The sequence below is a fragment of the Pantherophis guttatus genome, chromosome 1 (genome assembly GCF_059756535.1).
Source record: "Pantherophis guttatus breed Tessera chromosome 1, ASM5975653v1, whole genome shotgun sequence".
NCBI lineage: Eukaryota > Metazoa > Chordata > Lepidosauria > Squamata > Colubridae > Pantherophis > Pantherophis guttatus.
Window position 1 is genome coordinate 199,658,760 of NC_142063.1, and position 14,741 is coordinate 199,673,500.

Sequence of the window (14,741 nt, forward strand, 5' to 3'; positions counted from 1 at the left end):
AAAGTTGGAAATCAAAGTAAAGTGGATCTCCAACTTTGGATTTGGAAGGCAGCACTAAATATAGATTGGAACATCATATGCCAGGACTACACCACAATGAAGAGAAACTGCTCATAACTCTTCCATCACCTTTTCACAGATAGTCCACAGAACCCTAAATGTATGTGCTTAAACCAACCAGAGCAAAAACATCCATAAAAATCTAACAACTTCAGTACCAAAAATATAATCATGAAGTACTGGGAAAAAAAGCAGACACGCCAATGGCCCATCTGATGGGAAGAAAAAATACATCATTTTTCCTCACCATAAACATGCAGAAATCAGTCTGATTTTGATCTTGGAAAATTCATCCCAGACTGCAATCCTATTCAGATTGACTTGGAAGTAAGCTCTTCTGAATGTCCTGGATATTGCTTCCACGTAAGGTAAAAATAAAATCTCCCCCAGGTCAACCTCAACAGCATGGAAGTAGTTTGCCAGTCTTGTTCTGAGATATTTTTCTGCTTCCTCCAGCCCTATCCTCAAAGTATCTCAGCTCAATCCCACCCTTAGCCTTTCTGAGATCAGAACTGCCACCTGCATTACTTCCAAATAAGTGAGAACAAAATTGTGTTATAGAAATGAAAAAAAAGGTTGTTTGGCAAATGTATCTCCATTCAGGCACAACATTGGCAGATTGGTTACCATCTGTTTTGCGGATGTTTTTACATCATATTTTACTGTCATTTAAATTAATCTGTTTTATATTTTGCTCTTTTTATTGATAGCTATCTTGAGCATGGGCGTGCAGAAAAAAGAGCAAATTTAATTGAAAACATTATGGTTCTGAGACATTTTGGTAGCTGTAGCATTTACTCTTTGACATTCATCTCTGCAATGCTGCAGATCCCTATATAAATGTTTTAATCTAATTCCATTACAATCCATTATGTATATCTTCTTACAGAAATCACAGAGGCTGGAAAAACATGGGAATGAGGAGTATTTACAGTTATTGAACCAAAGAGGTTTCATAACACCTTCCTTATCCTTCTGTCTATAAAAATCAAAATGAATCTAAAGAAGTGGAATTCTGCAGTGCAAACGTTGTGCCCCTGTTCCTGGAACTAGCACTCTCAGTCTAACTTCTGAACAAGGGGAAAATCATTTGTACACTTTGCACAGGTAACAACTGAACGTTTGAAACAGTGATGTTACTGCCCTTAGAAATACATACATCCTTGAAAAAGTAATGACAGGTTTTTGCCTTGTTCGGTGTTCACAGACTTTTAATTACTTAGCAGTCATGCAATTAATCTTTCCAGCAGAATCACAGCTGTTAGCTGATGATGGGAAAGCTGCAGTCAAGATCAGACAGGGGCACGAGAATAGCTGGTCATAGGAACTATCCAAAGGATTCAACAACATTAGGACTGCAACCCAAGTACATGAAAACAAACCTTGAACAAGCCTTACACTGTATTGTTAAGTTTCAAGCCAGCCATTTACTTCCCCGCAGCACAGGCCCTTGTGCTTGTCAGCACAAATTAATCACATCATACTTTTTTCAATATACAATGCCTTTTCAGTATTCAACTTGAGCTTCAAAGTTACTTCTTTCATGAGGTGTACCAAATCATACACTTTATATCGCAAAGGGCATCGCAAATAGTTTGCTTGCAAAATATATCCTGGCTATTTTTTAACCCAGGAGACCAGAGTGATGCACAACCTATTACAGTATGTCTAAAAATAACTAATTTGAAATCTAATATGACTTAAAGTCAGCTATTCTAGAGTTTATTTCTAAGATATGAGCCCTTAGGATTTGCCTTGAATCATTTTTCCTCTGTTATCTAAAAACTCACTTAACTTTGAAACCATCTATCCTGTTTCTCAGATTTGATTTATGTAAAACAACTCACACTTTCTCTTTATTTCAGTAAATTTTGCAGAAACATTCTCAACATTCATAACCAGTATTAATTTAATGTACATAACTGTACACACAGTGACATCCATATTTTTGGGAGGAGAGGGCACAGATAGCCAATTCCAGACAGAATCTAGACCGAAATATTTTGCAGCACCAAACTGGTACCTGCAAGGAAAGCCATGGAGGAGGTAGCAACAATTCCCACAAACTGCTTATTTAATCCATTCGTTTGCTGATTTGCAAACCTGTGCAAGTTTGAATAGTCTTTTCATTCCCATGCACCTGATGCAGATTTAATAAACAAACAACTAAATTCCTTTCTGTCCACCAAACCACTGAGGGAAATGAATTAATTTCTCTCTCTCATAATTGTTTGGTGGATCTCTAGTGCATTTCAAAATCCATTTTACCAGAAAAGACAATCAATTCAGTTTATAATCTCCCTATCAGTTTAACTTTCTTGACAGAAAACAATCATGACTTGATTTTCTTTGCTTATATAAGTGGCAATGCACCTTCCTCTAGCAACATCCTAGAAATAAAATCATGTTCCACATGTCTGAAGCATATTGGTAGTGCACAAATGTCATTTTCCAAAAATGAATAGAAAGCAGAATGAGGAGGAAAGAAATACCATGAATCCTGTATTCTGTGTGAGAGGCAATTGTCACACATACCGTAATACCCATTCTGATCAGTCCTAGTTCCTATACTGAATAGTGGTCTCTAAATGCTTCAAGACAATTGGGGGGGGGGGAATTGCAACAGGAAAAGCCTGATCCACTCCCTAAATTTATTTATTTATTTATTTATTTTATTAAATTTCTATACCGCCCTACTCCCGAAGGACTCAGGGCGGTGAACAGCCACAATATAAAACACATAAATACAAAAGTTTAAAATAGAATAAAAACGAATTAAATAATTTGGCTGAGACAAATTTAAAATACCCCATCATTTAAAAACAAATTAAAATTTACATTTAAAAAGGGGAGAAGATTTAGGCCAGGCCAGCTTGATGAAATAAAAAAGTCTTAAGCGCGCGATGGAAGGTGCACAGATCCGGGATCCTCCGTATCTCCGGGGGGAGCTCGTTCCAAATCGTAGGTGCCCACAGAGAAGGCTCTCCCCCTAGGGGCTGCCAGTCGACATCATTTGGCTGACGGCACCCGGAGGAGCCCCTCTCTATGGGAGCATACTGGCCGGTGGGAGGCTATTGGTGGTAGCAGGCGGTCCCGTAGATAACCAGGTCCTAAGCCATGGAGCGCTTTAAAGGTGATAAGCAAAATCTTGAAGCGCACTCGGAAGATCACCGGGAGCCAGTGCAGCTCGCGCAGGAGAGGTGTTACATGGGAACTCCACGTCGCTCCCATAACCACCCGCGCGGCTGCACTCTGTGCCAGTTGGAGCCTCTGAGTGCACTTCAAGGGGAGCCCCATGTAGAGAGCGTTACAATAGTCCAGACAAGAGGTGACGAGGGCATGAGTGACTGTGAGTAGGGAGTCCCAATCCAGAAAGAGACACAACTGGCGGATCAGGCGAACCTGATGAAAAATCCTCCCAGTCATGGCCGTCAAGTGCTCTTCTAAAGACAGCCGTGAATCCAGGAGGACGCCCAAGTTGCGAGCCCTTTCCGAGGGGGCCAATGATTTGCCCCCAATAGTCAGCGATGGCACCAGCTGACTATATCAGGACGTCGGAAACCACAGCCACTCGGTCTTGGATGGGTTAAGCCTGAGCCTGTTTCTCCCCATCCAGATCCGTACGGCCTCCAGGCACCGGGACATCACTTCAAGGGCATCGTTGGGGTGGTCCGGGGTGGAGATGTACAGCTGGGTGTCGTCCGCATACTGATGGTACTTCACTCTGAAACCACGGATGATCTCGCCCAGCGGCTTTACATAAATGTTGAACAAAAGAGGCGAGAGGACTGATCCCTGCGGCACCCCACATATGAGGGGCCTCGGGGTCGATCTCTGCCCCCCTGTCAACACAGACTGTGACCAGTCAGAGAGAAAGGAGGAGAACCACCGTAGTATGGTGCCTCCCACCCCCAACTCTTCCAACCGGTGCAGCATGATACCATGGTCGATGGTATCAAAAGCCGCTGAGAGATCTAACAGGACCAGGACAGAGGAGCAGCCCCTGTCCCGAGCCCTCCAGAGATCATCAACCAACGTGACCAATGCCGTTTCCGTGCTGTACCCAGGCCTGAAACACGACTGGAACGGATCCAGATACGTTTCCTCCAGGTACTGGGGAAGCTGTCGCGCAACCACACTCTCAACAACCTTCGCCACTAAGCAAAGGTTGGAGACTGGACAATAATTAGCCAATACTGTCAGATCCAGGGAAGGCTTCTTGAGGAGAGGCCTCACCACCACCTCCTTCAAGGTGGTGGGGAAGACATCCAATGTAATACTTGTAAGTTTCTGAAGAAAAACAATACAGTATTTATTAAGCCTGTGTTCTCCCAATATCTTCAATTAAAGAGTAACATCAAGTCTAGAAATCAACATTTACAGTTTCATTCTTTGAATTAAACAAAACTCCCCTTCTTCCAGCTGAGATTCATTGTTACCACAACGTGTGCCAATAGCTGTGGTTTTGAGTGAGCCATAACTTTGCTTTGACTACAATTAAATTTACAGCTAACCTTTAACCATGATTAAATCCTTTGGGAAATATGAAAGGACAGAAGAAACTATAATTTAACATCATGGCCCACTTTCAATCCCATAAACATTATGAAGAAACAAAGTACTTTACTTTGGTAGTAATCTAGTACAAAAAAAAAATTAAACAGAATGCAAGGGTAATATGTAATATGTACTTACAGTATTGCAAAACCCACATTTGTGTATCTTTAAATACCAGTTACTAAGTGGAAACAGTAGGGGAGAGCACATTTCTGTTTGTCCTGGAAACATTGATGAATTACTATCAGGAGGAGGCCGCTACATCCATCTTAGCCTATTCAAGATACATATCACCCAAGAAGAGACTCCATTGGCTTTCTATTCATTTTTACAGCAACCAACTTAGATTCTTAAGATTAAATCAGAAGTATCAAAAGTAAGATTGATACCCAGTTATTTATATGCCATAATAGGGATATGGCAGAGTTTGGCCAAAGTATGTTCCTAAACTATCTATTCATATTATTTGATCTGGGTGCTAATAGTGTTGTCATAACTGTTACTTTTATTTAGCTAATAATATCTCAATTATTTGTTAGATTTTTTAAAAAATGACTTATGAACCAGGTGTCATAAAATTACCCCAAGAGTTAATGGTGGTTGCTTATTAATTTTCTCCCTTTATTTCTCTTTCCTACTAAAATTTATTTTATTTTATTTATTTATTTATTGGTTCAATTTATATGCCGCCCTTCTCCGGAGACTCGGGGCGGTTTACAATGCATTAAGCAATAGCCTTCATACTTTTGTATATACCTGCTTAGTAGGGCTTTCGGCCCCCCCTAAGCAGTGTTCTTTTTATACAAAGTCAGCTTATTGCCCCCACAATCCGGGTCCTCATTTTACCTACCTCGGAAGGATGGAAGGCTGAGTCAACCTTGAGCCTGGTGAGATTTGAACTTGCAGTAATTGCAGGCAGTTGGCAGCTAAGTGCTACTTAACAGCACTTTAGTCTGCTGCGCCACCAAGGCTCCTTAATAATTAAAATTATTAATTTGCTGAGACCTTCCCCAATCTAGTGTTACTTATCTATGCATGTACATTATCAGGAGAATTCAAGAAGTTGTAGTCCAATTAAAAAAAAAGGAGGTCAACTTAAGGAAAGCCATTTTATTACGAAGAATAACAATTTAACGAATACTTTGTATTAAATTATTTTCCAAAGCTTTTTTTCCTGCTGTTTATTGTTAGTATCAATAATAATCAGAGAGAGAAAAAATCCACTCAACACATTTTTTAACACTAGATGTTAGTCCATCTATTCTTCCAACATGACTACATGCAGAAGATTGATGAAATTATTATCAATGTAACCAACAGAAATTTGTCTGTCAGTGGCCCCTTTTCTCTTTATCACAGCAATTCCTAACCACAACTGTAGCCATAGATCCCACAAACACTTATCAAGAAACAGCAGAGGCAACATGCATGCAGAAGCAAGCATCTATCCTGACTAAGCTTACAAAACTTCTTTTGGAATTAAGGGGAAAAAAAGGTCTTCAGAAATATTTTCATATTTTTGGCTTGTGTATGGTGGCGTGGGGAGAGAGATTGGTAAGAAAGTCTTACCTGCATTAATTGATCACAATAGTCATGTTATTTATTTATTTATTTATTGTTTGTTTGTTTGTTTGTTTTGCTGCTCATCTCAATGATGGAGCTTACCATACAATAAAAAGTGTAAAAAAGATCATAAAAAGCAATTATAATAGAAAGCTAAAAACCAAAAAGATGGATGATCTTCTCTCCCTCTCTCTCGTCAACCAACCCCTCAACCAGCACTCTCTTACCAGGAGTCCATGACAGCTGGCAGAGCCAAGTTTTCAGGCTCTTCCAGAAGACTCTTCTCTTGGATTCCGTCAGGCCAAATTCTTCTGCTGGAGCAAGTGGGGTGAGACAGCTCACAATTACAATTTCGCAGATAGCCTAAGTACCATTATCAATAGGGAAAATAGGGTTCTGTGGACTACAGGACTGGCCTGAAGAGAAGCTTAATAAAAATCTGAACAATTTCACCACATCTGGAATATTGGCTAACAACTAGAGAAAGAAATTAGAGCCAGAATGGAAGAGAACTTCTTAACAGAAGTTACCTTTATATATACTGAAAGCTCAGTTCTTCAGACCCCCAATCTCTCTACCTAAACCAGTACAATTTATACTCAAGAGGCTTGGAAGAATGCTGAACACTGTAAAAGTGTGAAAACTAAAAGTGCATAAACTCTTTGGAAAAAATAAAACCTAAACAGACTAAGGATGGAGGAAGAAGCCCAAACCTAAGCGAATAGAGCAGATCAAATACGGGGAAAACAGTGCAAGATTTGAAGTTACCCCTTGTTTAATATTCATAGTTGTTTTACAAATGAATGTTATTGGTTATACGTGAAAAGGTATAACTCAAAACAAACCAAAATATATTAAGAAAAACCACCAGAACAATAGCTAGAATACCTAAGAGCAAGAAAGAATGTTTTAAATCAGCTAAGTGAAACATATTTTGCATCCCTTGTGAAAAGAAAACTCGGGGAACTGTAAACCCTGATTCAAAGAGACAAGCATTCCAAATCTCATTCCAAACCATCACTCTTTCAAGCTGATGCCAAGAAAAAAAAAACCTGCACCAAGAATAGTCTAAATCTCTTCTTATGTCCAATAGGTAGGGACTGAAGTAATTATGAATGAAGCTGAATGTATTTGTCCCAGGATAATGTTGTAATCCAATCTGGGTCCGTCACTGGGACCAGAGGTTTAGTCTTTCGAGTTTTTGGACTCATGAGATCTCAAAAAGGACAATGAGAGAAAATAATGGCAACCCATCTTGTAGAGGAGTTGGATGGCATAAAAATTTAATTAATAAATAAAATAGCAATCACCATGAAGTCACCAGAAGGAGCTTAATTCACAGGTGATTTTACCTTTTTTATAAAGTTGCAGCTTTCCCAATCTCCCGATGTAATGTACAATTCCCATCCCTTCCAGCTACTTTGGCTACTGCAGTTTGTCTTAAACATTAAAGTACATGTTCTTTAGCATCAAGATAGCTATCTCCTCTGAACATGGAATACCGGAAACATGAAATTCATTGCTGTGTTCACCCATAATGGTAATTTTTTTAAAAATCCAGTGAATGTAGTTGTTTATATCTCCTGACGGGTAGCTGCATTTGTTATTTAAAGTTATAACCTGAGATCTATTCGGTTACATCAACCAAAGTATTTCCAAACAAACAACAAGGTTTCAGATTTTTCAAAGCATGTCATTAGGTAGGAGGTTAACTCAAAATGGGGAAATTAAGGAAGTTAAAACTAGTGTAGTTCTGGGATCCAATGTCCATATGCCAGAAACAGTTTTGTCATCCCTCAAAAAGACTCTTCTCCCTCTTGGTCTTCATTTCAAAGAGAGAGAATGTTTTAGTCTTGGGTGGTGACTATACAAACTGGGAAAGGAAGCACAGGTGACCCCTATCTTCTTTTCTTTTTCCATAATACAACTATACATTATCAGGGTCATTCGTAGAAAAAAAGGAATGGACCCACTGTGATTTCCTTTTCAATCACCAACTCATGCTGGCTGTATTTCTGTTTGGAGTTTTTATGTTCTTACTGTGAAGTATAACTATATTGCTAATCTTACAACAAGACTAGAGAACTATAGGTTTACTTGAATAAAAAACATACTATTACTCTATATTTGGGGTAGTAAATGTGAGAGAAGGATCTACATTTAAAGACATATCGGCTATTGCTTAGCGTCATATTCTCATGCCATGGCTAAAACGTTTAAAAATTAGGGGTTCTTAACCTGAAAAAAAAAAGGGAGAAAAGAAATTGTGTTTTAAAACAAAGCTTCTGTGCGTGGGAGTGCAGCTGTAAAGCAAAGCACATTGTTACCCAAGCAGATATGAAACCATACCTAATATCAAGTCAGGTTTGAAAATTGTTTTGACAGCCACTAGCACAGATCTATTTTACAGCACAGGTCTGATTTATAGGCAAAGACAAGGGCCACAAGCCAAGCCAAACCCACAGGCTGAAGTGCATTTTACCACTGTTTTAGCATATGTAACCTAAACTGTACTTCCCATTATATTAGTCAGAAATAAAGTTCAGTTAGAAACAATGCAAATACCATCATTTATTATATTACTTCCTTCAATTTACCTCAAAACTATTCATTTATATGCGGACTAAATCTTATTTGCAAGATATCTGTTTTGGATCATATGCCAACCTCTCCAACATTTGCCAAGATGCAAACAAAAGAAAGGCAGTTATGTAATCAGACTATATCTGGTTCCAAGGAAACAGACAATTGTGCAAGGTATTTCGAAGTGGTCTATTGAAAAGTGATGCCACATAATAACTCCTATTCAATCTTCACTTATGTAACATTTATGACAAGGCTACATTTTGCTCTTTACAGACCTTCATTTCCTTGGCATACATCAACAATTGGCAAAGCTACAAAACTGTACTGTTAAAAAGTAAGGTCTTTTAAAATTCATGCTAGATTTCTGATGCCCTCAGGGACTCGTCCATATAGCTTATTTGGCAGCAATGCAAAAAGTGCAATAGTTTGTTGTTCAATTAGAAATCTTTGGAAATGGACCATACGTTTATACTAATTATAGGAAGACAGTCATGGTGATCCATGGTGACAAAAAAAATCAGGATTCCGAAATAAAACTGATTTGATTAAAAGGCATACGCTTTCGTAAAGTATTCTTTGCATTGGATTAAGTGTGCTGCAGCTCACAAAAGTGTATGCCTTTTAATAACATTTCTTAGTCAGAAAAGCTGCTATCAGATTCCTGACAGTTTAAACCAAAGCATCCAATCACAGAATCTCATATACTTTATAGGGAACATGGTACTAGTTTCCAAAGTTGAACCATTGTTTTACTTACACAGATACTCTCTTCAAGTATCATCATTCATGCATACAATTCATAATTCATAAGTGACAAATCTGAGCCTTTGTGGCACACCCCACTTGTGACATGTTTCTCCTATAAGGACTCACTCTTTTATTCCTATACAATTTAACTCAGTCACAAACTCACCACTTTTATAAGTATTATAATACTAAGGAATGCAAGAGACAAAATGGCATTGTGATAGTATGACAAACGCATGCATATACACACACCAGAACAAATCAGATTTGTATAATCTTCGACAAGTGTCCTACTGCTATGATGATTAAATGCATGTTTGCATTTAAATATATGGACACACTTTTTCAGAATTAGTTGAGAACAGTGTCCATACCTTATGTCTGGACCAGCCACCTCTTTGATGACTCTCTGTCACAGGGCCTGCCTATCTCACAAGATTGTTGTGGGAACCAAATAAGTACATCACCTTAAGCACCCAGGGAAAAAAGCAGGATATAAATATTATAAATTATATATAGTGCCATATTTTCTGCCATGTGCTCTATCCTCATGCAGGAATTAATATTACCAATTTATTAAAAATGCTTGGAACTGTAGCCCCAATACATCTGCATACACAATTTTCTTAGTAGCTCCCAAAGATTGCTATCTTGGCCAAAAGTATTACTTCATCCACGAAGAACAATAATAACGCAGGAAAGGGACCAAGAAGATAAGCAATAGCGCAAAGGAGACAGTGCCAAGCATTTAGGGTTTTGTTTTTGTTTTTTTTAAAGAAAATCAACAGCCCGTTGAAAAACACCTGGCAAGAGTCATCAAATGCCAATCCGGATTAAGAATCCGGGATCTTTCTGCCTGTATAAACTTCACGAATCGTTTCATTTAACCAAACGCACCACCATCCCACGCTCGATGCCAACTCTGAAAAACCTTCACCGGGAAAGTTTAAAGGGAAATTCACGGAAGATGCCCCGAATCCATGCAGGGTTAAAGGAGGTAGGGAGGCTGTGGAAAGGGGGAAAAGGTCATTAAATAGCAAGCACCTCTTTTTTTTTTTTTTCTTTACCTCCCGCCTGAAGCTTCTAAAACTGAAGTTAAAAAAAAAAAAAAGCCTTGAGCCACCAAGCCGTTTCTTAGCTCAGCACCCCGCGCTGACATTTCATCCCCGGATGCACATGGAAAGAAAGAAAGAAAGAAAGAAAGAAAGAAAGAAAGAAAGAAAGAAAGAAAGAAAGAAAGAAAGAAAGGAGGGAGGGAGGGAGGGAGGGAGGGAGGGAGGGAGGGAGGGAGGGAAAGAAAGAAAGAAAGAAAGAAAGAAAGAAAGAAAGAAAGAAAGAAAGAAAGAAAGAAAGAAAGAAAGAAAGAAAGAAAGAAAGAAAGGTAGATGACTTGCTGGGCATCAACAACTCAAAAGGAGAAAGGAGAAAAGGCTTGGCGCTTCGCTTCTGGAGAGACCTGCCACGACGCCACTTTATAAAGCAGGACCAAACAAATCAAAAAGTGCACCAACCCGGTGTGTGTGAATGTGTGTGTGTGTCTATGCAGGGAGGGTGCAGGGGGGAAACGGTCACAGAAGAAGCCATGCCACCCAAAGGGCTTTCGCTAACAAGGTCTCGGGCAACAGCAAGCAGCAGCAGCAGCAGAGCCTTTTCCGGAGGGCCGCCAGGAATAAATCAACTCTTTCGCTCCTTTGGCTTCTTCCAAACCGGCGCTCCGGCGGGACTTACCAGCAAAGCAAAGTGCTGCGGTCCCCGCGAGGATCTCCCTCTTAGGAAAGGAGCGCGGAGAAGAAGGGAAAGGCTGCACGGAGGACAGGGAGACGCAGCCGAGGCCCTGCGGAGTCCTCCGCGGCCGGAGATCACCGCCCCTTGTCCAGCGTCGCCCCGCCGGGAGCCGAGGGATACTCGGTTCGCCCTTTCTTCCTACCTGCCCGCCCGGCGGTGCTCGGGGAAAGGCAATTCCCTGGGCTCGCAGCACCGCATTCCACCCCCACCAACACACCACACCACCCGCCTTCCTTCCACCTCTTCCCCGCCTCCTTTTTGTCAGCGCTCCCGCCAGGGTCTTACATCAGCTGTCGCCGGACGGTGCCGGGAAGGAGAAGAGAATGAGGAGAAAAGCCCCGTTCGCCGTTGCCGTTTAAGCGCTCATTGCCACAAGATGCTTTGGGGAGGGCGCCTCCTCTCCTTTCCACACACACACACACCCAACCTCCCTCCCACCTCCCTCTCGCCCAGTTCCAGACCGCGGCGAGCGGCTTTTCTATTGGCAGCCGCCGCGTGAGTCGCTACTCCTGGTTCGCGGGGTTTAAGGCAGCTCCGAAAGGCGGCGCGTTTCTAAGCCGGAGCGCGCGAGCGAGCGCGCCCCACGCGTGCGCCGTGGAGCGCGCGGGCGAGCGCGCCGCCGGCCGCCCGCCCGCCAGGCCCGCCGGAGATGTCCGTTGGTTGCGCGCGCGCACGCGAGATACGGGAAGGCGGCGGCGGCTGCAGCCAGGGCAAAAGGGAACGGGCTCGCCTTAGCCAAGCGCCGCGTCGTCGCCTTTGCTGCACTTGCTTGGGCGGCAGAGGTGGCCTTTCCTCATGGCCACCTCAAAGACGTCGGCGGGGGTCAAGCGACGCGATGGGGGCGAGGTTGCCGTATCGGTGCCCTCAGAACAATACATCGAGAGGATGGCGGCGGGAGGGAGTGGGGGGGGAGGAGAGGGGCGGCTTCATGGAGGTATTGTCTTCGATGCCGAGGCTGTGATTGAAGCTGGCCAGCAGGTGCCTCGTTCTTGAGGGCTCACAAATGGTGCCGGAACAGGTGCAGGACGGCAGAAAAGCCAGGCAGACTCCGAAATCAGAGCCATCACGAGATGGAAGCAGGCAGATCTGCTTAAAAAGGTGGATCTGAGCTGAGCCCCATGGGAATTGCCCCAATGAAAGTGTAGATCAGGACACACTTGACAACAAAGCAAGACTAGGCCAAATTCTTATCCGGTGCAAATTACAGAAACACCCAAGAAGAATTAAAAGGCAGCCAATGTCTATATTAAGCTCTTCGCCCCTATGAAACATGGAGAGGAAACAATGAACTCTGCAGCTTATTTCCTGGATCGCCTACTGTTTCTCTATTTTGTCTCAGAACTTGAAACCCCGGCGTGAGCTGAAGCGCTCAGAGAGAAAGAGAGCAAAGCTTCAATTACATGGCCTTTTAAGAATTAGAATGCAAATGAACTTGAAAACGGGAGGACAAACATTGACCAAAAAAGAAAACATTTGCCCAAAAGCAAAAAGGATATCAAAGAGGGTTGCCTGCTTATTATGGAGATTGATTGCCTTTTCTAATCATGCTCTCATAACAGCTTGCGTGGTTTCCAAACATAATGTGAAATCAATTATACTACCCTAAATTTATAAAAGCAGTTCAAAACGGTCAAATTAAAATGAAAAATGTACTAGCCTTTGAGTAAGCTATAAATCAAAGGTGAGGCAGGACTGGACAATATTATTCCATATGGTCTAGTTTGAATTCATTAATTAAAAATTGAATAAATATAATTGTGCAATGACTCATAAGATTAGTACCAATGGTAATAGGCACTTTGAGTCCAAAACAACTGGAGTACCAGTTGAACGCATTGCTGTCCATCAACTGCAAAAGACAGCTTTACTTCAAACAGCTTACATCCTGTGAGGATACCTTTAACACATCAAATAACATGTCTATCCCAGATACTTTGAAAAAAACCTCAATAGGTAGATAAAAGTGTTAAATCCAGCCTAAACTGCCTGACTGCGATGAATCATACTAATGAAGTAGAAAAATGTAACACAATTTCAATATGTGAATATTCTGACATTTTTAGTAATAACTTGTATACTTATTACACCTATTATTTTTTCAATCTTTTCTGTTTGCATTTCTCTTCTTTCAATATTCTTTTTTCCTTTTCCCTCTTTTTTTCCTTTTAATTTACCTTGTAAGTATATCGATCTACTTATATGGATATAACAGATTAATATGTATTCTTTTAATATATATTGGCTTTTACTCAACCGTAATCTTTTATTGTTACACAGTTTCCTCTAATTTTAGATATCTATATATAAAGTCTCTTAAAATATAATGCCAAAAAGAAATTTTAATTGTAACATTTTTAAAGGTCAGTTCAAATAATTGAGTTAAAGGAAGTAACAGCTGAATAAATGTCATTCTCTCCACGTGATATCAAAAGAAATAATTTACTATTGGGATGTATGCTTTTCCTCAGCACCACATCTTTCCCATGTGTATCCAAACTAACCAGGAGAAAACCTCTGTTAAATATTTTAGTTTACTGAGGAGTTTATGACATCTGAAGATGGAGGACCTCAGATGAGTACAAGATGGAAAAGATCTTGGCAGATTGTGTCAAGAAACACTGCCAAGGGAATGATCAGATAAAGACAGAATAGCCTTCAACTGGATAGTGGATGGGGCAAGAGGCTCTGAAGAGACCCTCCCTAGGTTCTCATGATGTAAAGAGAAAATTGAGGGGGGAATTATACTTTCAGACCTGCAACATCAATAGCTATAGATTTATATACCGCTTCACAGTGCTTTACAGCCCTCTCTAAGCGATTTACAGTTAGCATATCGCCCCCAACAATCTGGATCCTCCTTTTACCGACCTCAGAAGAATGGAAAGCTGAGTCAACCTTGAACCCATCAGGATCGAACTGCTGGCATTTGGCAAAATTAGCCTGCAATACTGCATTCTAACCACTGCGCCACCACAGCTCTTGATATCAGCCTAGCCAGGTAAACCAGATAGGAATCAGAATCAGATGAGCTAATTCTAATTTATTGTAAAGCTACATCGATAGAATTTTGGAAACTTAGCCTAACATCTTGGGGATTTGTTGCCCAAAATGCCATTCCTGGCATTATTCATTAGATACAAACACTGAGGTAGTATCTCAACATTGGAGATGCTTGCCCTATTGCAGAATCACCAAGGTCACTTAGATTCAAGGTAGCCCAAAATAAAGTAAACTGGTTTCCTATCCAAATATCTTGGCCCAACTTTATCAAAATTCTTCCTATATACCATTTTGATAGTTACACATTCCTCGCATTAACTGAGTAGTTACGATCATCACTTACTAGTTTTGTTATTTATCATCTGATTCCATGTTTATATGGAAGTAAGCATGAATAGGAAGTAACTATTGAAATGTCTGGCGTACTTGAGATGTAATTAGAT

At 40.8% G+C, this 14,741-nt stretch overlaps 1 protein-coding gene across 13 annotated transcripts in view; it reads right to left on the reverse strand.

The window, feature by feature from the left end:
- The window catches only part of PLCB4 (phospholipase C beta 4), a 180,682-nt gene extending 168,755 nt beyond the window's left edge, over nucleotides 1–11,927 (reverse strand). For 3 of the 13 annotated variants that reach the window (XM_087882322.1, XM_087882321.1, XM_087882315.1), the window contains exon 1: nucleotides 11,584–11,851. Coding sequence is in view for 1 of the 13 variants with exons in the window: in XM_034432355.2 (XP_034288246.2) it covers nucleotides 11,584–11,585 (2 nt within the window). In the remaining 12 variants the exon portion in view is untranslated. Of the gene's footprint in view, nucleotides 1–11,241; nucleotides 11,559–11,583 lie in introns of those variants that run through there. The other 10 variants (XM_087882318.1, XM_034432356.2, XM_087882320.1 and 7 more) reach the window with 8 other exon arrangements.
- Between the last annotated feature and the right edge of the window lie 2,814 nt (nucleotides 11,928–14,741).